The sequence below is a fragment of the Nyctibius grandis genome, chromosome 9 (assembly GCF_013368605.1).
Source record: "Nyctibius grandis isolate bNycGra1 chromosome 9, bNycGra1.pri, whole genome shotgun sequence".
Classification (NCBI taxonomy): domain Eukaryota; kingdom Metazoa; phylum Chordata; class Aves; order Nyctibiiformes; family Nyctibiidae; genus Nyctibius; species Nyctibius grandis.
This window is the reverse complement of record NC_090666.1, coordinates 21,457,848-21,481,431: the sequence shown is the minus strand read 5'-3', so window position 1 is coordinate 21,481,431 and position 23,584 is coordinate 21,457,848. Positions and strand designations below refer to the sequence as shown.

The following is a 23,584-nucleotide window of genomic DNA, read 5'->3' as shown; positions in this document are numbered from 1 at the left end:
GAAGCCTTTCAAGATTACCCCCAGGCTGCTGGGTGAGCCTTTCTGCCCCCCGCTGCTCTCTCAGCTGGAGGAACAGGCAAGGGTGCCTCAGCAAAGATACCCAACAGCACTGGAAAATCTGAGATCTCAGTAAAGCCAAAGGCATTTGCTAAGCATCTCCTATTAAGACAGATAGCTCTCACGCACAGACAAGACAGCGAGGTCCTTCAGCAGCAAACCACTCTTCCCCTCTCCTTCCCGGCCCTCTTGCGCGACTGCGGCACATCCCAGCAGAGCTCCGCTACACCAGGGTCAAGGCTGCTGCTGCACTCTGCTGTGATTGAACAAAACCTCCCCTCCCACACACTGTTTTCATTAGAGCCCGGCTCTTCTGGCAAGGGCGCTGTGCACAGTCACGAGAAGCTGTTCACTGGTGGCTTGTTTTATCCAGTTGTTGGAGGCTTAAAACAATGAGCCTGCAAATATTGCATTCCTTCCCACGCTCTTTCTTTCTTTCTCTCTTTCTTTCTTTCTTCTTGAGGTGAGAGGGGGGAAACACATAGCAGATAGCACTGGAACTTGGGATTAGGAGGGATGAGAGAAAATACATCAGAAGGGTATTTTTATCACATTTCTGTCCTGTTGTATTAATACACATGCATGTGAGCATGCATGTGCGTCAGCGTCTCACACCTGCCCTCTCAGAGGACTGTTCCAGCTCTCTGGCACCCTTACAAACTGAATCACAGAATCACAGAATCACAGAATCAACCAGGCTGGAAGAGACCTCTGGGATCATCGAGTCCAACCATTGCCCTGACACCACCATGTCAACTAGACCATGGCACTAAGTGCCATGTCCAGTCTTTTCTTAAACACATCCAGAGATGGTGACTCCACCACTTCCCTGGGCAGCCCGTTCCAATGTCTAATGACCCTTTATGAGAAGAAATTCTTCCTAATGTCCAACCTGAACCTCCCCTGGCAAAGCTTGAGGCTGTGTCCTCTTGTCCTATCGCTAGTTGCCTGGGAGAAGAGGCTGACTCCCACTCCGCTACAACCTCCCTTCAGGTAGTTGTAGACTGCAATAAGGTCATCTCTGAGCCTCCTCTTCTCCAGGCTAAACAACCCCAGCTCCCTCAGCCGTTCCTCGTAGGTCAGACCCTCCAGACCCTTCACCAGCTTGGTCGCCCTCCTCTGGACTCACTCCAGTACCTCAACATCTTTCTTGAAGTGTGGGGCCCACAACTGGACATAGTATTCAAGGTGCGGCCTCACCAGTGCTGAGTACAGAGGGACGATCACTTCCCTAGACCGGCTGGCTACACTATTCCTAATAGAGGCCAGGATGCCATTGGCCTTCTTGGCCACCTGGGCACACTGCTGGCTCATGTTTAGCCGGCTGTCGATAAGCACCCCCAGGTCTCTTTCCACCGGGCCGCTTTCTAACCACTCTTCCCCCAGCCTGTAGAGCTGCATGGGGTTGTTGTGGCCGAAGTGTAAGACCCGGCACTTGTTCTTGTTGAACCTCATGCCATTGGTCTCGGCCCATCTATCTAACCTGTCCGGATCCCTCTGTAGGGCCTTCCTACCCTCCAGCAAATCGACACTCCCACCCAGCTTGGTGTCATCTGCAAATTTACTGAGGGTGCACTCAATCCCTACGTCTAGATCATCTATAAAGATATTGAACAGCACCGGCCCCAGAACTGAGCCCTGGGGAACAACGCTAGTGACCGGCCGTCAGTTGGACTTTGCCCCATTCACCACCACTCTCTGGGCTCGGCCATCCAGCCAATTTTTAACCCATAGAAGCGTCCACCCAGCCAAGCCCCGGACAGCCATACAATTGCACGTGTATGTTGCCCTGACGCAGGCAGGAAACCTCAGAGCAGGACACCTGTCGTCACCACCAGAAAGCCACCACAAAGGACATGCCAAGGCCACACCACTCTCCCAGTGTCACCAGGACAGAGACAAACCCCTCTGTCCCTTCAGTCTGGCAGGTAGAGATGTGGAGAGGAGGAATCCTGGAGTTCAAAAGGATGACCCTCATTTTGGGGCCAAACACTCTCTTCCCTGCCATCAACTGGGAATTTTCTGCTGGGACCAGTTGCCATCAGGACATATGGATACCCAGAGCCCTGGGTGACATGTGGGGAAGGCTTGGTTTTGACTGGAGGTGAACTGCATGCCTGCAAGCAATGGGACAGTGCAAATATGGGGTGGCAGCCAAGAGGTAGGAGGGTGTGAATCACCCTGAGACCATCAAGATGTGGGGAGGCAGAGGCCAGTTCCACTTGGGTTATCCCACCACAAGGATACGTGGGTACAGCCAGCTGTAGGCCATCGGTGGTGTAGTTTGAAGTAGACACAAGGCAAAGCATGAATGAGGTGGGAAATGAAGGACCACTGAGTGTGTTAGAAGAGCCCCCTTGTCCTGGGCTGGGGCAGAGATTGTGAACAAGGTGCTTCATATCCCTTCTGTAACTCACATCGCCTTCTTTAGCCTTGCTGTAGCATGCTGGGACAGTCTGGACTCTTACCTGTCACTACTTCATACCTGCCTAAAATTACTGGCATAAGGGGCATCCAAGGAAGAGCAGTGACTTGGTGACCCCCAACTAACCAGTGAGAAGAGACGTGGCTCACGCTGCTTTTGTTCACATGAGCTTTTGAATTAGGCTGCTGCCTGATTTAGCTTGGACTACATGGTCCCGTGGGAGCCAAGGCTGCACAGTACTGCTATGGGGGTGGACAGAGTCGCCAGCACCGAAGGCCTGCACAGGGGCATCTTTGGGCTGTGCTCGTGTGAAAGGCAGGCAGGGCCTGGCAGAAGCTGTGCCCAGCATGCAAGTCTGGGACCAGCAGTGCTGGGAGCGCTCTGCATCCAGCTCAGGGCACCCCCACCACACCCCAGTCCTGCGGGCACCAGGCAGGCTCCCAGCCCCTTTATCTCAGGGATGTACATACCCAGCTACACCTGAGCTTGTCTGTCCATCGCAGAGCAGCAGGAGCATGACTCAGAGGTGTGCTGCGGGAGAGGAGCTGCCAGAAAAGCTGGCTGCAGGTGAGGAGACATCACGTCCTGCTCACTCTGCTTTGGGCGTGCATCAGTCCAAGGCCTCCATCACTTGGAGGCACATCCCTGTAGATGGAGCCAGAACCTCACAAGGCAGAAGGACAGCCCAGTCCTACCCATTGCCTCCGAGGGACAGCCCAGACCTCCTACAGGTCGCTCTGCCCTGAAGAGGGACTAGCCCAGCCGCTCTCCTCCCCGCCTTCAAACAACTCCAGGGTTTTGACTCCACTCTCTCTTAAGGTAAACTATTCCAGAGTGTCACATTTTCCCTCTTTATTCAATATTTATTCCAAATCCCCTTCTGTTGCCTTTTCATGTCCACCACAGCCATGGAGAGTGGGTAACTCCTGCACCACAGGCTGCGTGTTGATGCCCCTCTCCAAGCAGTAACATCCTCCTGGGGTGATGATGAAGCCCCTAGACCCACTTCTGGGATGGATTTTCTCACCACCAGCCCTATGATGGACTTTCCCAGGCCCTGCTGGGTTGGATGGCGGCACTCATACATTGTGTCCCCTACAACTGCCTTGGTCACCTCCCAGGGAAGGGCTGAGAGTCTGGCCTAGGGAACAGAGAGAACTCCAAGAGGGATGCTGGGCCAGGGGAAGTTGGCTGTCCCCTCTCTTTTACCTCTAAAGCTCCTGGCTTGGTGCCGCCCAGCCGCAGTCTGTGGGTCGATAGGAGTCCCAGGCACTTGGGCAAGGGGCCTTTGCACCTCCGCCAATGGCTTGGGGTGTCACCATCGCACGCAGCGGCTGAGCAGCTCAGGGATGCAGTAACTCAGCAGCAGCATCCCGGACACCGTGGCGGGGTTTGCAGCCCGCAGGGAGGCACTGCCACTCCCACGCATGCAGTTCCCAGGGCGAGCTCGTGCGCCTACGGTCACCTGTGCGTGGTGTGTTGCAGAGGGGTACATGCATGCATGGCGGGCAGCGCTCTGCCCAGAGCACCCACCTGCCCAGAGAGGAGCATCGGTCAAACCTTCTAGCATGCTCGAGTGAGTTCAACACACAGAGACTGTTTTTCACTTCAGGTCCCAGTCCATCCTGCCCATAACGCTGCAGAGCCTGAACTGGTCTGGGAAATGGGACACTGGTGCTCGTCAGGTAGTGATGCAGCATCAGTCAGGCCCAGCTCCACATGGACAAGTCTCTCCCTTCTGTGGCAATAGGGCAGGCTTGGACTGGCAGGGAGGACATGACTGGGGTGGTTTGACATCGGTGGTTGCAGCAGGACAGGGGATGGGGACACTGTTTACTGAATGGGGTGCAAACATGAGCACAGGTCACCTCAGCCCCAGGGTGGCTTTTGCCCACATCAGGTCTGCTCCACCCTTCCCACCCTGGGGAGGCTGGCTGGCTCCTGGCCTTTACCCAGACACGATGCTTGGGAAAAGCCAGGTTGTGTCATGCTTTCTGTCCCTTGGGGTCTCTTCTGAGGGGGCCCCAGCACTGCTGACAAGCCTGGGAAAGAGAAAAAGCGAAGGAAGACGAAACTGCCCCATCCCCACCACCACGACCCCAGTTTCGCTCCAGATCTGAGGGTTGTTTCTAGCTTAGTCAACAGAAAATTTGGGGGGTGAATGGGAACAGACCCCCCCCCTAGGCTTTCTCCCCAGGAGAACCCCTCCTTGCTGGGGCTCCCCCCTGGGCTCAGGGCACAGCTTTCCTGCTAGCTTTTACCTGCCAAGAGCACCCCACAACCCAACAACCCCGTGGGTCCCGGGCCTGGGCTTGTCGCCTTTAAAATCTATTCAATAAAGGTTGCTCAGAGTCTGACCACATTTGCAAGGGGGCTGGCTAGAAATATTTGCCTTTGGTGAAGGCTTGGTGCCCCGATTCCAACCCAGGGCTTCCTGACTGCTTCTCTGCCCGACAGCGTGCCCACTCCTTTGTCCTGGAGCAGGAGGCAGAGAGGAGGAAGAAACTTCACTGCCTTTCACAAGAAACACTCTCTGGGTGGCCCAGAGTCTTCAGAGCAGGGGCTGAAATCAGAAGAAAAAAGGCTGATTTGGGAACCCGAAGGTGGGGACTCGATCAGCACAGGGAGATGCAATGGGGGCAAGGTTTTCTGGCGTGGAGCTGGTGGGACCTGCCTTTCCTGATGGTCACACCAGAGCCACCAGCCTGGCCTGGAGACAGGAGCAAGCTGCAAAGAGGAAGACCCTGAAAAGCCTGCGCTGTGAGAGCCAGCGAGGGGAAGTGGGTGGCAGATAAGAACATGTCGAGGAAAAACACAAACCAGAAGCTCCCGAGGAATTTTGGAAAGGAAATGGGGAATTAACTGCAGAAAAGGGGCAGGGGGGGTCGAAAATGCACAGCAGTTTATGGCTCACAATGAATAGTCTGTCCGTTCCACTTCGGCAGTCACTCACCACCTCTCCTTCCTCCCCTGGGGGACACCCAGCAGCAGCCGTCCCAGCCAGGCAGGAGCACTGGGAACAGGCAAGTGGCCGGTGCCCGCTCCTGGGGTGGCGATTCCAGCAGGAACCAGGGAAGAAACAAAACCAAGAGCAGCTGGCAAGAAAATACCATCCCTACTGTGTCAGATCGGGAGAGGAGGCTGCAGGTCCCATCTTGCCAGCAGGTAGACAGGGGACAGCCAAGGCCAAGGCTGGCAGACGCCAGGTACCTCCTGAGGTCCCATGGTGCAGCCTGGCTCAGAGGGCACGTCGCTTGGATGCCCACCCACAGCCCCACAGCTATTTCTGGGGGCCCAGAAACCATCCCATCTCCTCCCCTTTCTTTTTTTACCCCTCTTGCCTTCACGTCCCAACACAAGCCCCACAGCACGGGGTCCCGGTGCAAGCAGCCCCCTCAATCTGCCCATCACCCTGGAGCTATTTTAGAGAAAGGCAGGAGGTATTTTTAGTCCTGCCGGCTCCCGGGAGAAGCTCTGAGCCTCTGAGCCACAGCAGCGCTGGCGCCAGAGAAACTGCTGCTGCTCTGGCTGATATTTCTTGTATAATTAAACTCAATCCATCCCGGGGGCCGGGTCTTGGCCACCAACTCAGCGAGGAGGGGAAGGAGCGGAGCCAGAAAGCCGGGGGGCTGAGGGCTCCAATGGATGCTGGGAATTGCTCCGCAAACACTGGAAAAGCCAGGCCTGAGACTTTGGAGGAAGTTTTGCCAGGCACGGGGGGGCAGGATGGCTCCGAAAGGGGCAAGGAGTGGGATTTAATAGAAGCAGACCTTCGCAAAGGCAAAAGACCCCGTACCAGCATCATCCCATCCCACTCCCCTGCAGGAGATGGACTCAAAGGGGATGTCCGGGGCTGGACAGATGGTACCTAAAGGCAACCTGGGAGAAAGCAGCAGGATTTGAAGAGCAGCCAGTGCCTGCAGGGCAAGCTGGAGAGATCCCTCCTGGTAAACAAAAGCCCAAGCTGGAGCTGGAGCCATGTAGGAAGTTTGGGGGCTGTCTGGTTAGGGAGCATCTGGTGAACACAAGCTGCGGCTGGAGGCTGACAAGCAGCAGCACAACCCCTCCTTCTTCCCACGCCCACCAACCGGCATCTGTCCGGGGGCCCCAATCTGCGTTCGAGGAAGTGGAGGAACGACAGCCTGGAGAAAACACAGCACCCGCCGGGTTTTAGGGTTGGGTTTTTTCTTTCCCTGTGCAAAAAAGAACAGAGCATTTATTCCTGCGCTCCCTTAAATTTCAAGATACATTTCCAGCGATCCAGACACGAAGCTGGCATTCCAAGCAACAGTATATTTTATATAACTGATTTTTTTTTGTTTTTACCACTTTATAAAGCCATACAATGAACTGCAAAGAATCCGACATCTGTACAACAGGAAGACAACAGCAGAGTCACATTCACACACAGACATGGTGCGACCAAAGTCATCCTTACACGCGCGACAATGTTATGGGCACAAAGATACAAAATATAACGTATTTTTTTTCCATCTATATAAATACACAGAAATGGGCGAGTCTAAAAGTTTGAAACTGTTCATTAACACTGATTAGCAAATAAATCTGTAACTTTCCCAAAGTAACAGAGACAACAACAACAAAAAAAACCCCACACGTAACATGGCAGCACAGGATCCGCCAACAGAAACATCGGGTTGCTTCCTTTTTTTCTAATTTTTTTCCTTTTTAAGGAAAAGAAAAAAAGAAAAAAGAGTAACCCCAAACCAACCTCACAATTTGCAAAACAAATGAACGAAATGAAACAAGCCCCTGCGGGCTCCTTTGCTGTCTGATCCTCCTGCCTGCTTCAACGGGAAGGGTTGCCTTTTGTTGATGCTGCTGTCTGGGGTTTTTGGGGCAACTGGTTCCTTTACCCGCCCGACCTGCTGGGTGGGGATTTACTTTGCACTTCAGTTCAGGCGGTTGAACTCGTTGGAAAATCAATGCCCGGAGGTTGGGTTGGGTTTTTCTCCCTACCTGGTTTGTTTTTCCATGTGTGGTTTGAGCAGGGGCAGCCAGCAACTGTTGCATTCAGAGCAACCCCAAACTTTGCTCAATTTCTCTGCTTAAACTCATGAGCCTCCATCTCCACTGGTGATGGGGGGGCTGCCAAAGACTGTGAGATGTCTGCATCCCATCAGCAGATGATGATGCAGATCACCCCCCAAAACACCTTCAACGGAGCAGAGATGGAGGCAGCCCCGTTGAACAAGAACCCCACATTTTGCACATTGCAGGTGCTACTGTTTGGGACAGGCAGCAAATGACCCCCCCCGGGGACCATTTCCCAACAGGCAGCAACATCAACAGCAAAGGGAGGACGGGTGGGAAGGGGCTTCTTCAAGGAATAAACCGACACAAAAAGGGCACGTACAATAAATTTACACACACACAAAAAAAAAAAAAAAATATATATATATATGTGGGGAAAAGTGCGTTTTTAAGGATATCTTTGGCAAGAATATATGCATTTTTTTGTGCAGGAAGGAGGGATGTGTTTGTGTGTGTGTTTGTGTGTGAGAGAGAGCTACCATCCAGCTGCTGACAACGGCAGTGTGATTACAAGGAAACATATGCTGGGCTTAACTTGCGCAAGCTCGAATCTCAAATACTATGACTGCATTTAAAAACCAAAGAAAAAAAAACCAAAGAGTCTTTGCTGCCCCTTTCGTAAGGAAAAAATATCAACACTAGGTCCCTGCCGGCCCCAGGAGCTGGGTGATCCTCAACGCCAGCTGACGGTCTCTCCCAGGGACAGAAAGGGTAGTTACACCTAAAAATGTAACTTAAAAAAGGAGATAAAAGGGAAAAAAAAAAGTGCCTTTAAAGGGAGCTGACAAACACCCGGTTACATCATTGGAAGGTGATTAGCTCTGCGTTAAAAATATAATATAATCATCAGACGATTTTGTTAGTGTTTGAGGTTTGGATACGGTCTAAATCTTCAGCTAGTGGGTTAGTGGGGAAGCCGTGCGCGGCTCAGGGCCCAAAGCAGGCGTGATGCTATCGGCAGGTATCTGCTGGGGTCGGCTTCTGCGCGACATCTCTGGGGTGCTTAGATCTGCTTCACTTGTACGGGGAGAAAAAGAGGAACGGGAGTTTCAAGCACCGGTTTCCGAGGCAGCAGGTTAAAATAAAATTACATTGTTATCATCTCTTTTCTTAGTAGTGAGAAAACAAAGTCTGAAAAACAGAGGTTTTCAAAAATATATCTTTATATATCTATAAACACAGTGTTTTCTCTCATCGGTGATGGCAGGGTGAGGAGATTACGGGTGAGAACACCTCTCATCTCACTTGAATTTCGCAGAAGGAGGGAATCGCTTTTTGGAAACATCAAAAATGAAAACGTCTCCACATCCATGCGGCCAGGGAGGGGGAAAGCCCCCCTGGAGCCCCCCATCCTGCCGCCATCTCGCAACCAACTCCTCGCTCCGCATCCTTTCACGCTCGCTTCAGTACACAAGTACAGCCTCCGGGCGCCCACGCCACTCGCTCCCCCACGCACACACACGCACACACATGCACGCCGGTCACACGCATGCCGCCCCGACACGGCAGGGAGACCCCTGCATCTCTTCCCCCATCCGTATTTTTCCTTGCTCTGGATTTTCTTTTAACGTGCAGGTGTTTCCCCGGGGCAGGGGAAAGGGGAGGGTGGATATAACGGGGGAGATACGATGCGCGGAAAGCAATATGGCAAAAATAAATATTTTTGGAGTGTAAATTTAACCTTTTTTTCCTCCTTAAAATTTCGTTAGCTTACAGTATTTCGTCAGTATAGCTCGTATATATATTATAGCTATCAAGGCAAAGGCGGTCCAAGGGAGGCGAGCTTTTTCAGGGGGGCTGCAGTGCTACGTTTCTAATTTTTGCCCCCAATAAACTATCTGGGCCACTTCGCACTGAAAACTTCTCCCAAAAGGCTCTTGGGGGGGATATTTGCAGCAGAGGGCTCAGCAATGACCATTCCCCCCACCCCAAACCTGCACGTGTGACCAAAGCATCCTCTGCCCCCCCAGCACTGCGGGGCTGGGACCTCCACCTGCTGCCCCCAATCACGATCCTCCCCCACTGCAGGGGCAGAAGGGCCCTTCGTCCCTTGTCCCCCGGCTGGCCCTCCTCACCTCCCAAAACAAAGGGAAAAGCCAATGGCACCAAAGCCACTGCAAAACTACGGTGCATTCAGGGGGTGCAAGCCTCCAGCCAGCCGGCTTTGGGGGTACGCACATGCCAAGCAGGGCGGCTCTCGGAGGACCTGTTACCTCCCCACCGAGCCAAAGTTGCCCAGCGACCGCAGGTCCTTTCCTTTTTTACTTTTAATTTTCTTCCTTTTCTTTTTTTTTTTTTAACGTGGCCTCCAAAGTAAAAGGAGACAAAAGCGCCTGAGTAACTTGTAGTCATTCGCCTTTCGTGCAACTTGAACGTCCATGCAATTTAAAAACCTCTTGCGCGTCTCCAAAGAGCAAGATAGGGGTAGCCACGGGTCCACTGCTTCGCACAGGGAACCCCCCTGTGCCAGCATCCGCTATTATTATAATTATTATTATTATTACAATGTTTCTTCTTTCCTTTCTGTTTTGGTTTGTGTTAAGAGAACGTGTGACAGGCCACAGGAGAAAATCACCAAAGACGACTCGTGATGGGAGGGAAAAGGGGAATATGCGAGAGGATGCGACTTTCTGCATCCCCCCGGGCTGTTCCCGGGGAGCATCTGCCTTCCCCAGGAGCAAGGCAGCAGGAGCCTCCCACACCTCTCCGGGGGCTGGGGGGCACAAGCACCCCGGGGGAGGTGGGGAAATGCCATGACCCCCCTCTCCGGGCTGGGCTCTGGGTCAGCAATGGAGGTCAGCCCACAGCCGAGCTCCCCTGGGACAGGAGGGCTCGGGACCAAGCCCCCTGACACCCCCCAGCAACTCGCCAGGTGGCCGGCAGGGTTTGGGGGAAGCACGGCGGGCTGGTGAGGACCCTCCGCTGCAGCCAGGCAAGAGAAGGTTTCCAAGGGCATCTCCTCCAGTGTCCCGCAGACCCTGCCCACGTTGTTATCTCCTACGGGTCATTTCAAACATGCAGCAGATGTTCACTGACAGAGCTGCTGGGATGGAGCTTCTTCCATAGGTTTTGCTGGTTGTCTCTTTTTTTTTTTCCATGTGGAAAACACCAGTCATGGTCCCACATTCAGTCCCGAGTGGATGTCACTGCTCAGGACCGTGATGCTGAAAGCTGGGAACACGCCTCTCACTGCCGCCTTCACTTTGGCCCATCTTCTCTGCGCTGGGACATGCATCCTGTCTGGCGTGGCTTTGTGGCTCTCTTATGTAGGTGCATGGTTTTGTTTCCTCTATGTGTGTGTTTGGCTTGTGTTGAGTTTTTAGGGGTTTTGTTGGGGGTTTTTTTGTAGTTTGCTGTTTTCCTCCAAAATTCCAACCCTTTTCCCCCCTGATTCACTTCCCTCTCCCACAATGCACTTCCTCACACTCCTTCTCGGATCAGCTCCAAGTCCTTCTCCAAAATTCAAGAATCACCCGCAAGCACCGGCTCATCTCTTCTGGCCGGAGCCCAGCATGACCCTGGAGACAAAGCTGACGATGGCTGCAGCTGGTTGGTCCGGGTCCAGCTCAGCAAAGAGGTGGCAGATGTTGTCTGTGGTGCTCCCTTGCTTCCTGGCCACAAAGCCGAAGAGCCTGGGTGGGGAGAAGGCAAGAGGCTCAGCGAGGTTTGCCAGCATTGCTCACCCAAGGATCACCACCACCCTCTTCCAGCATGGTCTTGTCCACCTTCCCCTCTTTAACATCCACCTTGCACAATACAGAGAGAGACATCTCAAACCAGCCTGCATGAACACCCATCTACTCTTCCCTTTGTTGCAGTTTCTTTGAAGGCCAGCACTGCATTTCCACCATCTCTTGGCAAAAGCCTCCTTGCTCTGATCATCCTTGCCACCCTCCCCTAGATTGTCCCCAAGAAGGGACCTTCCAGATGATCACAGCATTGCCTTGGTTTGGGCGATGACTCTGGAAACCACAGAGGTGTGATGGGCTGGCCATTGGGGTAGACCCTGTATGAGAGGAAGGCCATGTTGGGACACGGGGAGCTGGGTGAGACCATGCAGTTATTTCTGTCTGTCTGTCCCCTGACGAATAAAATGTCCCCCCCTTTTTTTTTTAATTAGAAAGTGCAAACTCAAGTTATAAATACGGAGGAACAGAATGTGAGACAGGCCCAGGCCGTGGCATTTCTAATTGGAGAGGTGAAATATCCCAGCAGCTGGACATCCTAATAAAAACCCCTTTGCTAACACAATGGCTAAAATTAGTGGGAATTGGCCCCTGGAAATGGGCTCAGCTGGCAGCTCTACACTCCCGTTCGTCAGGACGGGGAGGACAGGAGGAAAGGGAAGAGCCGGCCAGTGGCTCACACGCCATCAACATAACTCCAGCTCTGATCCATGAGCTGGCTCCCGCTGACTCCGCTGGGAGAGTTTCCAGTAAGTCCAGTTCAGCAAGGGCCATGCCTGCTCCGACCAGGAATTTGGGACTGAAAGATGCTTCCTGAGTCCCCAGGACCATGGTCTCATGCTTGGGCGAAATGTTCCTGCAGCGAGGAGCTGAGCCCATCTCACGCTGGCCTGCATGGGGCATCTCCCAGCCAATGCTCAAACACAAGCAGAAGCCACCGCAATAGCGGCTGGGAGGAATCAAGCACAGAAAGTACTTACTTGGCTGGGCCGCTGCCATCAGTTTTAGTCCACCTGCAAGGAGAAAAGGAGGTGTGAGGGATGGTGCCTCCTGCACCCCACAGAGACACAGGGCTGTAATGGGGGCCACCACACCAACACTGGAGGGCCAGCCTGGCTTTGCACAGGCTTGGCTCTATGGAAGAAAAACTGATGCGCCTCTCCCCCAGCATGAAGACGCTTGGAGACACCAAGAAGTCACCAGAAGAAGCTGGTGTGGCCTATGCTATCCAAGGGGACTCTCCATCCCTGCTCTCTGCGGGAGCAAGAGGGACAGAGCAAGCAAAGACTCTGCTCCAAGCAGCCCAGGAGCCCAGGGGAGGGAAAGGGGCAGAGGACTTGTGCTTCCCCTGGGTTAGGGCACTCACTTTCGTTCCTGGGGGTCCAGGTTACAGAAGGTGACGGTGTTGAGGGGGTAGTGTCGTCGGAAGAACAATCTGAAACACAAGGCAGGGAGCATCAGGGCCAGGGAGCCCCCACCTCTGCCCCATCATAGCCCAACCCCACCAGCACAGAGGACACTCCCATAGGTCTTCCCCTAGGATGCGCCAGGAGTCAAGGACAAAGCCCAGCCCTGTCCATGTCCACGCTCATGCCACCCCGGGGATGTCCTTCGCCAATACGTTCCCTGGATCACAGCCCTGTTGGCTTTGGGGATGCAGGGACACGGCCGTGGGGGCTCTTACTTCCTCTGGTTGTCGGTTAAGGTGATGCCTTGTGCAGAGACTTTGAAGTGGACGATGGTAGCAGTGGGCGTGGGGTCGGCCACCAGCGTCTCAGCAACGGCCTTCGCAATGGCCTGGGGGCCCGTCAACGACTCCATCTCCACTGAATTGATGAAGAGGACATTGCAGGCTGGAAAGGCAAACAGCAGGCATGCGGTCAGCCACGGCTCCAGACCACATTCACCCCGCGGCAGCCCCTCTCTACTCACCTGCACCCTGTTTGAGGAGGTCTGTGGCCAAGTTGGTGGCGGACACGGTGTCTTTCTTTTCCTCCATGGGATCTAGAAGAGATGGGGTGTTATTGCTGCTCCCTGCTTGGAAACCTACCCTGTCCCAGGCAGGCTGTGGGGGCAGATGCACCTCCTTCTGGCCCTGGCTCTTACCTCGGTCAGGAATTACCAGCTTGCAGGGCAGGGCCAAGGGCATGATGGAGTGCTGGTACACCAGAGCCGAGAGGCACCCTGGGGAGACGGGAAGATGGTCAACACAGGGCTGGGGACACGGGTTTCCCCGGTGTTAGGTCATTGTTGCTCCAGGGGGATGGGAACAAGATTTTTGGTGGGTTTCTTCACTATGGTCCTAATGCCACACACTGCATTTCCTCTTGCTGAAACCACCCTGTCCATGGAGGGCTCAGGGAGGGGGCAGAGATGCCAGGGCCACCTTAGGAACAACGAATGGGGCAGAGGTCCTTGTGCAGCGCCTCGGAGCACATTAGCCATGGGATAACTGGAACAAGAGAAGCCCTTGCCCTCCACCCTGCCCAGAAGCATCATTTGCTCTACACGTATGGGCAGGAAGGTACGTACCTGTGCATATAAGCACATTTGTGTGCACTCATGAATGTGCATGACCCCAGAGGCTCCAAATGCCCACAAGACTTGGTTATGCAGGGATGAGAGGCAGTAACAGAGGTGGGGGCTCTCCCAGGTAGTCTGCTTTGATAGTCCAGCAAAGGCAAGGCTCTCCCAACCCAACCCCGCAAGCAGGAAGCAGATGGTGGGGGGGGACTCACCAAAATTGGGCTCGTTGGGGCATCCTTTTAGTTTCACACCTCGCGGGCTGGTCTCGATGAGGAAATGCCTCACCAGCTCGTTGGTGATGTCTCCTGGGAAGAGATGGGATGTTCTCACATCGGAGCCATTCCGCTCCTCCTCCCACTCTGCAGTCTCACGTGAAAACCAGTGCTCCAGCTTGAGGGAGGGGTCCCTGCCACTCCACACACCCTCCTCAAATCCAGCCCTTTGCACAGGGCTGACCCCAGGCCAGGCTCCCCCATGGTGTTGGTGGGCCAGGGAGGCTGTGCCTGTTTCACCATGCCAAAGCCCAAGATGCAGGAGCCCCTGAGCTCTGGGCAGCTCAGGGCAGACGATGTCTGGTGTTTCCCTGTGCCCTGGGAGGGGAAGAGCTGGGAGGGAGGGATCCTGCCACATCAGCACATACCCAAGGGCATGACTGGCTCAGCAGATCTGGCTGCCCGCTCGCCCCAGCCGAATGATGGAAAGCATCTCAGCATGGGATGGAGAAGGGCACACAATACCTTTCTTGTTCTGCTGCATGACGGTGGGAGGCGGAGAAGCTACTTTCATGGCGAGGCCGTAGGCTCCCCGGAAGGAGTGGCTGTCTCGGATGATGAAAGCCCCTGGCTCCCTGTCCTTCAGCAATGCAATGGCTGCAGGAGAGAACAGCAGACCTCAGAGCTGGCACAGCGAGAGACGATGAGCCCACCAAAACCAGCAGGTGTGGGTTGGGATGGGGTGCCCTGGCTCTGTGGCCTCACAGCTAGGCACCACGATGTTTCCATCCCCCCTGCATGTCTGGATGAGGATCTTGAGTGGGTCTCTAGCCAAGCAGGGGCTCATCTCCCTCCCACCTCCACTGCCCTTGCGTGGGCATCTCAGAGCCTCCATTCCCATCCAGCCCAGCTCTGAGTAACCAAGCACTGGAGAGCAGGCAGGGACCAGGGGCCAAATGCTGGGACCTTGGCCCTGAAGGCACCTTGCCCCCTCCTTGTTCTCCACTCTTATTTTAGCCATGTCTGCAAGACCCCTCTGAGCTCTCTCAACTCAAGATCTGGGTGCTTTGTACCTGAAACTGCATAGATCCACTGCACACTGTGGGGACCAGTGTTCCTCCACCAAGGGGAAGGTTTGGGGAGCCTACATCATGAAAGCCTGCAGCTGAGCTGGCCTTCAACCCCTTCTGCCATGGTATGAGCATCTGCAATCCACCTTCACTCCTAATCCAGCCCCTAAGGGAAATCCTCACGAATCCCTGTGATCCCAGATACACCCCAACTCCCAACCGCAGCTCACTTGACCCTATCCTTCACCTTGTGCCATCTACCCACCCTGCTCCCTGGAGATCTCCGGTTTGTACCAGTACTTGGAAGTGTCCTGCACAAACTTGACGTTGGCACGAGTCTCGGGGCTGGTGTCTGCAAGGAAGGAAAGTGGACAAGACGAGAAAAAAGTTAAAAGGTGTTGTGTCTAAAACTGCACATGAGTTTTTAGCAATTCCAGCTGAAGCATTAACACCTCCACCTCTTCTCAGCCGCAACACATCATTGCCTTAACCTCAACCCAATCCTCCATACCCAGGCAGGCTGATCATCACCTGGAGCTTACAGGGCTGCTGGGCATCTAAAGCTAAACCCAGACACAAGGGCCCTCAAAGGGCTGTGCATGGGATGAGCCTCCTTGCCACACAGGAAGAGACAAAACAGGAATTCATCATTTAAAAGGGATCTGGTCAGGTGAAATGAAAGCTGTCTGAGAAAAGAGAGATGTGTCCAGCGGGTGGTGGAGAGATCCCCTGAATTCAGAGGACCTTCACTGCGCTCTAATGTTCAAGATTTGGCTTGTCCATCATAAAAATAAATTCCTCCCTTATTTTTGCTCTGTGCAGAGGAACTGGACAGGTCAACCTACCCCTCTGAAATGCAGCCCCCAGCCCCAGCCCCAGCCCAGCCCTGCCTTGCTCGGTGCCCAGCAGTGGTACAGCCCCAATGGGAGCCGGTCCTCAGGCCATGAAGCCAACAATTTGCTCAGGCAACATTTCCAACCACCTGCTTTCCAAAAACAACTGAGCAAACAGCCCGGCGGGCCGGACAGCATCTCTGCTAGAGACACGTTATCAGCCCTCTGCAATCTGGTCACCTTCAGAGATGTGCAGGCATTTGCTCCCCTCCCCAGCCCACTTGCTAATTGTTACAGTTCTTAATTGCTTGTGCTTCCCAGCTGGGAAAGGTCCCCAGCCACGGAGAGTCACGGGGCCGGGGCAGGCACCAGCGTGCCCACAAAGGGCTGCCCACTCGGCAGCGAAACTGGCCCGGCAGCCGGAGCCACCACTGCCCCACGCCTTTATTCCCCTCGTCCTATCGGTCCCATCTTGGCGTCACCGAGGCGTCCCGTAACGGGAGCTGGCGAAGGCGTTCCAGGCGTGGTGGCACCCGGGGCACGGCACACCCTTTGAAACCAGGAGGCAGCACTGCAGCAGGGTCTCGGTGGGGTAAAGCCCGCCGGGAGCAGGGCCGGGAGGTCAGCGCATCCCCACCGCAGAGAAAAGCTGCCTCCGGGCGCTTTGATCTCCCCGTACACAACTCTGGGCGCTGTTTATGCCAGCGACGCCGGGTCAGTGCTTTTCCTGTTTGGATTTGCCGGAAAGCGCAGGAAATGGCCCGAGCCCCAGCGGTGCCGCTGGTTTGCGGATGGGCAGGAGGGGTAAATCAGGACACGGCTGCAACCCCTTCCCCGCCGGCTGGCAAGGAGGAGAAGGAGGGGAGAGCCCTGGGCAGGGCAGGGGGACACGGGGACCTCTGACAGCATCCCTTACCTGGCATGGAGAACTTGGAGAAGTCTGGCAAGGTGTGGGAGAAGGCGACGGCACTCCCACCGCTGGGGCTGGACATGCCGCTGGAGAGGGGCGAGGATGCCTTGCCGTTGACGGTGGCATAGTTGGGCAGGCTGTTGGAGCGGTCCCCGGCCGACATCTGCCGCTTCTCGGGCAGCGCGGGCTGCGGCGTGGGGCTGCCCTGGCGATAGGCAGCCGAGTCCGGGGAGGAGGAGTGTGGCGTGCTCGTGCCGGGGTAGTACGCCGGCGAGACGGGGAAGGACGGCGTGGAGGGAGGCTGGTAGCCAGAGGAGCTGCTCTGCCGAGACAGTGTCGGGTGCCTTTCCTCCGGGCTGGGGTAGCCATACAGGGGGCTGCCAGGGGGGACGGCTGCTGCGGCTTGATGCCTGGCCAGGCTGGGGCTCCCCGGCGGGGCCACCAGGTTGCTGTGGGCCGCCACGGCGTGCCGGCCCAGCCCAGGGCTACTAGGAGTGCCACTCGTGCCAGGGTTAATGGCTCTTCGCCCGAAGCCGGGACTGGGCGGTGTGTTGGTAGCCACTGTCCGGTGCAGGGTGCGGGGGCTCCCCGGCAGGACGTGGACCCCCACCACGCTGACCTGCGGCTGTGGCTGAGCTTGGGGGTCTGGCTGGGTTCGGCCATCAGGGTAGTCGGGGCTGGTGTACGCTGAGCCCGGGACCCCACCTTGGACCATGGCAAAGGAAGATGGAGACGAGTTTTGGTAGCTGCTGTGAGCAGAGGGCATCTGCGAGCCAACAGGCAACCGGTAAACAGGCTCAGCTGAGGCGTGGGGAGGTGTAACCGTGCCATGGGGGCTGCCCTCCGATGGGTAGCTGCGGAGGGAGGCCCTGAGGAGAGACGAGAAGAAGGAGGATTCAGCTCCATCTCTTGTTCCTGCTGCTAGCTGGCACTCTCCTGCGAGTGGTGCACAGGGAAACTGAGGCACAGTGCCAGCGAGCTGCTCGGTTGCTCAGAGGCAACAGTGGGATGGGTCCTACCAGCTGTGTGAAAGCAACTGGAGGCAGCTTTAGTTCCCCCACGCATCTGAATTCCCTCTCAAAACATGACTTTCTGGGAGACAGAGCCTTTTTCCAGCTCCTCTCCCAGCAAAAAGCCCAGTTCATTCCTCCCTGCCAGCCTCACAAGGTGGGGTGAGGCAGGACACCCCACGAGCAGGGTGAAGAAGGGACAGGGATGATGTCTCCATCGTACTACAGGACACTGATGCTCAGCCCAACCCAGGGCTAGGGGCTAGCACAGACCCCATCCCTCCTCCTGCCCCAAGGGCCAGGTTACCAGCGAGATGCTGCCGAGGACCAGTGACCACCAGTGACCACCAGTGACTCAGCTTTGTGTCCTCAGGGCAGTGAGACGCATGGTTAGCCAGGACCCCTAAACCCTGCATGGGGAGACGGGGGTCCTTGCAAAGGCAATTTCAAAGCAGGAGCAAGCCTGCACACCAGGCAGGATTCGGCCCTGGCCCCACTAGCCCCCAGGACCTGCATCCACTGCCTTACCCGTCCACGCTGTGAATGGGGCTGCTGGTGGAGACGGGGCTGGGGGCAGTGAAGGAGCTGGTGAAGGCGCCGTTCCTGGCAGGCACCTCTGGGCCCCCAGGCTGGGCGGTGGGCAGGCTCCCTCCCCTGCCCGTTGTGGCTGTGCGGGCCACCGACTCGACGTAGCTCCTGGGCTCTGCAGCAAAAGAGAAGGGGAAACGATGAGCCCACAGCTCCCACGGGAAGGGGGCCATGCCGTTCCCGGCATCCCCGTTTCAGCCAGTGGAGGTTCTTGAGCTGAGCGCTCCTCCAGCTGCACATTTCCCCCATCCCTCTTCCCCAAGGCGTTGTGCAAAAAGATGTCTGGCTCATCTAGGCCTTTAGGTTGCTCCAACGGATGCTGAAGACCCCGGCCAGGGCACAGGGAGGGGGGGTTGTGCCCACCCCTTTCCCAGAGGGGACCAGAGCACATGGGACCACGGTCCCTTCCCGCGCCACGGCCCCTCTGCCCGGCTCTGAGTCAGCGCCCCTCCCCACCCGGGATGCCACACAGCACACGTCGTGCTCCCTGCTCATCCCCAGCCCCTAAAAATAGAGCCAGTGACTCTGCCCAGCCCGCGCTGACTCATGTGGGGCTGACGACGATGCCTGGTGGCCCACCTCTGCCAGCCATCTCCAGCAGCAGACTGGAGAGCAGCTCCAGCTATTTCCACTGCAGCATCCAACACTCTCACTCCCAGCCCAGCTTGAAACCAGAGCCCACAAGCACAACCAAGAAAAGCAATTTTTCTTTGGAACCACCGAGCCGTCCCATGCCAGGAGCAGCGGGCTGGGCTGGCCACCACCAGCCAAGGCAGCCGCCAGACCCAGCCCTCCCTCCTCCTTTTCCCCCCTACCTCCTGCTCCATCCAGGCTGGTCCCCATCCCTACAATAGCCCCCACAGCCCCCAGCCTCCCCGCAAAAGCCATGCCACATGAAGGGGCTGCAGCTTCAGCCCTGTTCCCCCGTGCCCCCGCAGTCATGTCACACCTCGTCTGGCACATGCCACCGACTGCCTCTGTGCTGGGGCATAACACCCTAAGCGAGACCTGCTGGCACGAAATGCTATGGGCCGGGCATCCTTGCAGGTCCCCAGCTCCAGGCTGGCCATGCCCGAGGTGGCTCTGCAGTAGTAATTAGCATGACAAACATTATTATTAGTAGTAGTAGTAGTAGTCATAACAGCCGGGCTTCGGCTAAGCCTGCCAGCAAGCCGGCCCGCACACAGCCAGCAACGCCAATGCACAACTCTGTGTTCGGTGCTGGACCAGGGGGGTGCAAAGAAAAAAATACTGTCACGGGTCCCCCTCCTTCCCCCTCCACATCTCCATGCCTGTCTGCCTGCAGACAGGGGAGGAGTTGTCCAACCCTCGGGCTGATCTCCCTGCTCAGCCCTGCTCAACCACCCCAGGAAAGATCTGAGCCAAAACCAGACGGAGGACCTCAATATGGGCTGGGTACCAGCATCCAAGGCAGGACACGTGGCTCCGAGTGACAGGGACAAGGCACTGCCCAGGGGGACACCCAGGGCAGCTGCAAGAAACTCATCGCTGCTTAGGTAATTAAATTAATTTCACAGGTACTCACTTTTCTTCCCCAGCTCCCCACCCCAGACTAAAATTAGCCAGGCAGTACATATGAGTCAGCCTGCAAGAGGTTAAGAGCGAAGGGCTGTGAAAATGCCAGCCCCTCTTGAAGCAGGGCAGGAGCTGGGGGCTCAGGGAGCGGGGACAGCCCACAGGGGAGCTCCAGTGCAAGCATCTTGCCTCCTGGCGTCCTCTTGGAAGAGGCTTCGGAGACAGGAAGACAGTGGGAGAATAGAGAATCCTGAATCCAAGCAGGGTTGTGCTCCAGACTGAAAACCCCAGCCCTGCAACTGTGCCAGGCTGTTTTAAAGCCTCCTTGGAGGTGGCAACCAGGCCCTGAGCTCCTGCAATGCCAGAGCATCCCCCGGTCCCAGGAGCAGCTGAGCAGAGCCCAGTGGGGCAGGGATCCTCATGGACCATGTGCCTGGGTGCAGAGGGTGTTAAGCCAAAGCTTTGTTAAGCCAAAAAACTCATCCTTGCTCAGAACTGCAGATTCAACCCCCCAGAAACCATCATGTTATCCAAGAGGAAAGACAAAAGTAGGGAAAGAGGCTGGTGGTAGCCACTCAGCCTGGCCAGCGCAGGGTCACCGGACATCCTTTAATGTACCCAGGAAGCCATGGCTGAAAAATCAGCTCTGGAAACAGAACATTTTCTTCAAGCAAACACTTTCTCCAATATTACACAACATTCAGGTTTGGGTTATGTGCATTTTGAGGAACTCCGGGGGAGAAAGGCTGATGGCTCCCGGGGTTGCGGGAAGTGTTGCAAACTCACCAAGACGAGACATCCTCTCCCCAAAATCCATCTTGAACACATAGTTCCCCATCCCGGCCCCGAGGGCCCAAAGTTTCATTAAAGAAGAAAGCAAAACCACCCAACAACTGTTAGATAGCAGGCAGCACTCCAGGGAATCACAGCCGCTCCCGAAGCCTCCATCCCGCCAGAAAACGTGCCACCCCGGAGCCGCAGTGCCCCCACCATTGGCAGAGCCGCCCCCCAGCTCAGCCTGGTCCTCAGCATCCCAGGAGAGGTGCAGCTGAGGGATGGGAGAGGTGGGGGGATTTTGGGCAGCCTCCCGGCCGGCGAAGAATACACACTGGCTGCCGGCACTGTGCCACTGCCCAGCCAGCTGAGCCAGCAACATGCCGGTGGCCTCTGTGCCTGGTGACCTTTTGTGCTGCACTTTGGTTTATTTTCGCTCTGAACAGCAGTGGCAAAGTCAGAAGGGGAGGGCAGGAGCCCAAAACTGGGGCTGCTGCTCCCAGCCCCCGACCAGGCTCATCCCAAGCTGGCTGTGGCATGCCAGCATCCCCAGTGTGCCGCTGGCAAGGATGTCACGCACCCACAAAGAGTTCTCAGCCACCATGGACGATCGCCACCCAACGTGACAGAGCTCCAGCTCCAATTTGGACGTTGGGGGAGCCAACCACAACACAAGGCACGACATTCCCTTCCTCGAAAAGGAGCGGTACCGGCAAGACACAGGCTCCTAGACCCCTGGGGGCCAGTGCAAGGGAAGGCTGCTGGCACAGAGAGCTGGAGCCTGCTCTGAGCAACGGTCCTGACAGTGGGGATGAGCAGGGAAGAGAAAGACAGAGAAAGAAAAGCCTTTCTTACCTTCTTCAGAGCCACTGCCTGCCTCCCCTTCTAGCTCTCAGAGACGGAGGGGCAGGTGAGCAATGGGAGCGGGGAGAGGAGGAAGAAGGGAGGTGTGAGACAGAAAGAAAGGGAAATCCGAGTTAAGCAGCTTTGCCTTGCTCAGGCAGGGGCACACAAAGGAGAGCCCCACACCTCCCCAGCATTGCACCCCAAACTGAGCCCTTGGCCTCGGACACCCCCAGCGTCCACCTGGGCATCCCAGAGATGACGTCCAAACCCCAAGGGGCTGGTTTCAGGTGGGGAAGAGGGAACAGTGGGGAGCCACCACGAAGAGCTTCTCCGGGAAACCCAGCAAGCACCAAAAAAGCATCAGCTTGCTCTTAGGGCAGAGCGAGAAGGGTCTCGCTGGGTGGGCTCAGCCAAGCCATGCCCTCAGGTTCAGCTGGGTTTTGGGGAGGTTACACTCAGCCCTGAGATGGCCCAGGAAGGGGCCCCAGGTGCTGGGAAGCAGCGAGGTCTGGCTTGGCAGGCTGCTCTGGGACACGTCCCCAGGACAGCAGGGCCTTTGCAGCTGGGGACCACTCTCTGGGATGGAGAGGGCTCTGGATACTATTCTGGCTGACAGGCTCAGCTCCCAGAGAGCAAACCCTCTCCAGCTGTGCTGGGGAGGAGAAGGGATGGAGGGGGTGAGGGAGGGAGAAGTATGGGGCTGCAGAGGAGGCAGGACCCTGGGGGTTTTCCAGCCTCTACCACCAGAGACCCTGCTGGGCTGAGCCCCCCAGGATAGCTCCAATATCCCCCACCCTCACACGGTCCCAGCATCCGCCTTGGGAGGTAACAAGGACCCCAGGGCTGCCTGGCCCCAAGAGGGAGACAGAAGTGCCTTCTCCAGCCAGCGGACCCTTCTAAGGGTATCCTCACAGTCACCACCCCCCAAAAACCACCTGAAGTCCCCATGCCCGCACTCACCTCCCACTGGATGCAGCAGGATCTCGGCCGGGTTGTGGGGTTTCAGCCCCAGTGCTGAGAGTGGGGTCTTGGCCAGGCCGGGGGGAGAACGCACTGTCAGCACAGGGGACACAAGAGCATTAGTGGAAGGGTGGGAGGTGAAGCTTCAGAAAGGCTAGAGCTGTCACTGCCCAAGGGTTCAGAGCCCGCATGACCCATCCCACCCACCAGCTGCAGTCGGGGGATGCCAGGAAGAGCCCTTGTGTGAAGCAGCACCCCGGGGAAGGGCACCGATCCCCCTCTCCATTTGGGGATGCAAACAGGGCAGGAGGTGCCCGGGAACAAGCAGTCTGTCCCATTGTGGGGCTGGCAGGACAGAGAAAGGGGGCAATTCCCACCAGGGCAGGCCCAGACCCCATCTCCCAGCAGCATCCCCACAAGAAAATGGTCCCACCATAGGCATGAAGCCTCCTTCATTGCCCCTGTGCAAGCAGCCGCCCCCAGCCCAGCACTCCCAAACCTTAACCCCCCTCTGCCAATCCCAACATCTGGCTAATCTGGGACCGGGCTGTCCCAGAGCAGCCCATCACCCCCACGAAAGGAGCAGCGGGACTGACAAAAAAAAGCCTGCCCTCCAGACCAGCTCAACCGGTGGGTGAGGATGTTCACACAGAGCATGTACCCTGAGGGGTGGCAATGCACGTGTGAGGTCTGTACCCCTGTGCCCATACATACATACCAGGAGGAGCTGCGTATGTACATATGGCTATGGCATGGATGCACCAGCAGTGCGGGGCGGCAGGGTTTCATGGGGCAGGGCAGACTTCCCTGAGCCGACTGCACCACCTCTCCCTTCTTGCCCCCTAGGTTTGACCCATCTCCCCGATGCTGCATCTCCCAGGGGAAGACCTCAGGTCCAGCAAGAGGGACCGGAGGGCACATCCCTCCATCAGCATTTGAACGTCCCCAAGTAGTGGCATGGTCACAGGGCCCGCGGCAAGGCCGGGAAGCAGCGGGTGGTGGGTGCTCTGGAGGAAAGCCAGACCCTCGCCCCAAGGGCAGGTCCCCCCAGCAGCCTGGGGCTGGAGCAGCCGAGCAGTCAAGTCCCTGGGAAACC

At 56.4% G+C, this 23,584-nt stretch overlaps 1 protein-coding gene across 10 annotated transcripts in view; it reads right to left on the bottom strand.

Annotated features, from left to right (window-relative positions):
• Positions 1-6,755: 6,755 nt before the first annotated feature.
• Positions 6,756-23,584, bottom strand: part of TNS1 (tensin 1) — a 54,969-nt gene continuing 38,140 nt past the window's right edge. For 6 of the 10 annotated variants that reach the window (XM_068407327.1, XM_068407332.1, XM_068407333.1 and 3 more), the window contains 13 exons: positions 22,489-22,581; positions 21,538-21,573; positions 18,313-18,487; positions 16,781-17,643; positions 15,297-15,383; positions 14,487-14,618; positions 13,962-14,054; positions 13,330-13,407; positions 13,156-13,227; positions 12,908-13,076; positions 12,590-12,658; positions 12,204-12,236; positions 6,756-11,169 (listed from right to left, as the gene is read on the bottom strand). In XM_068407327.1, the coding sequence (XP_068263428.1) occupies positions 11,025-11,169; positions 12,204-12,236; positions 12,590-12,658; positions 12,908-13,076; positions 13,156-13,227; positions 13,330-13,407; positions 13,962-14,054; positions 14,487-14,618; positions 15,297-15,383; positions 16,781-17,643; positions 18,313-18,487; positions 21,538-21,573; positions 22,489-22,581 (2,045 nt within the window). In that variant the 3' untranslated portion in view covers positions 6,756-11,024. The remainder of the gene's footprint in view (positions 11,170-12,203; positions 12,237-12,589; positions 12,659-12,907; positions 13,077-13,155; positions 13,228-13,329; positions 13,408-13,961; positions 14,055-14,486; positions 14,619-15,296; positions 15,384-16,780; positions 17,644-18,312; positions 18,488-21,537; positions 21,574-22,488; positions 22,582-23,584) is intronic. The other 4 variants (XM_068407330.1, XM_068407335.1, XM_068407337.1 and 1 more) reach the window with 2 other exon arrangements.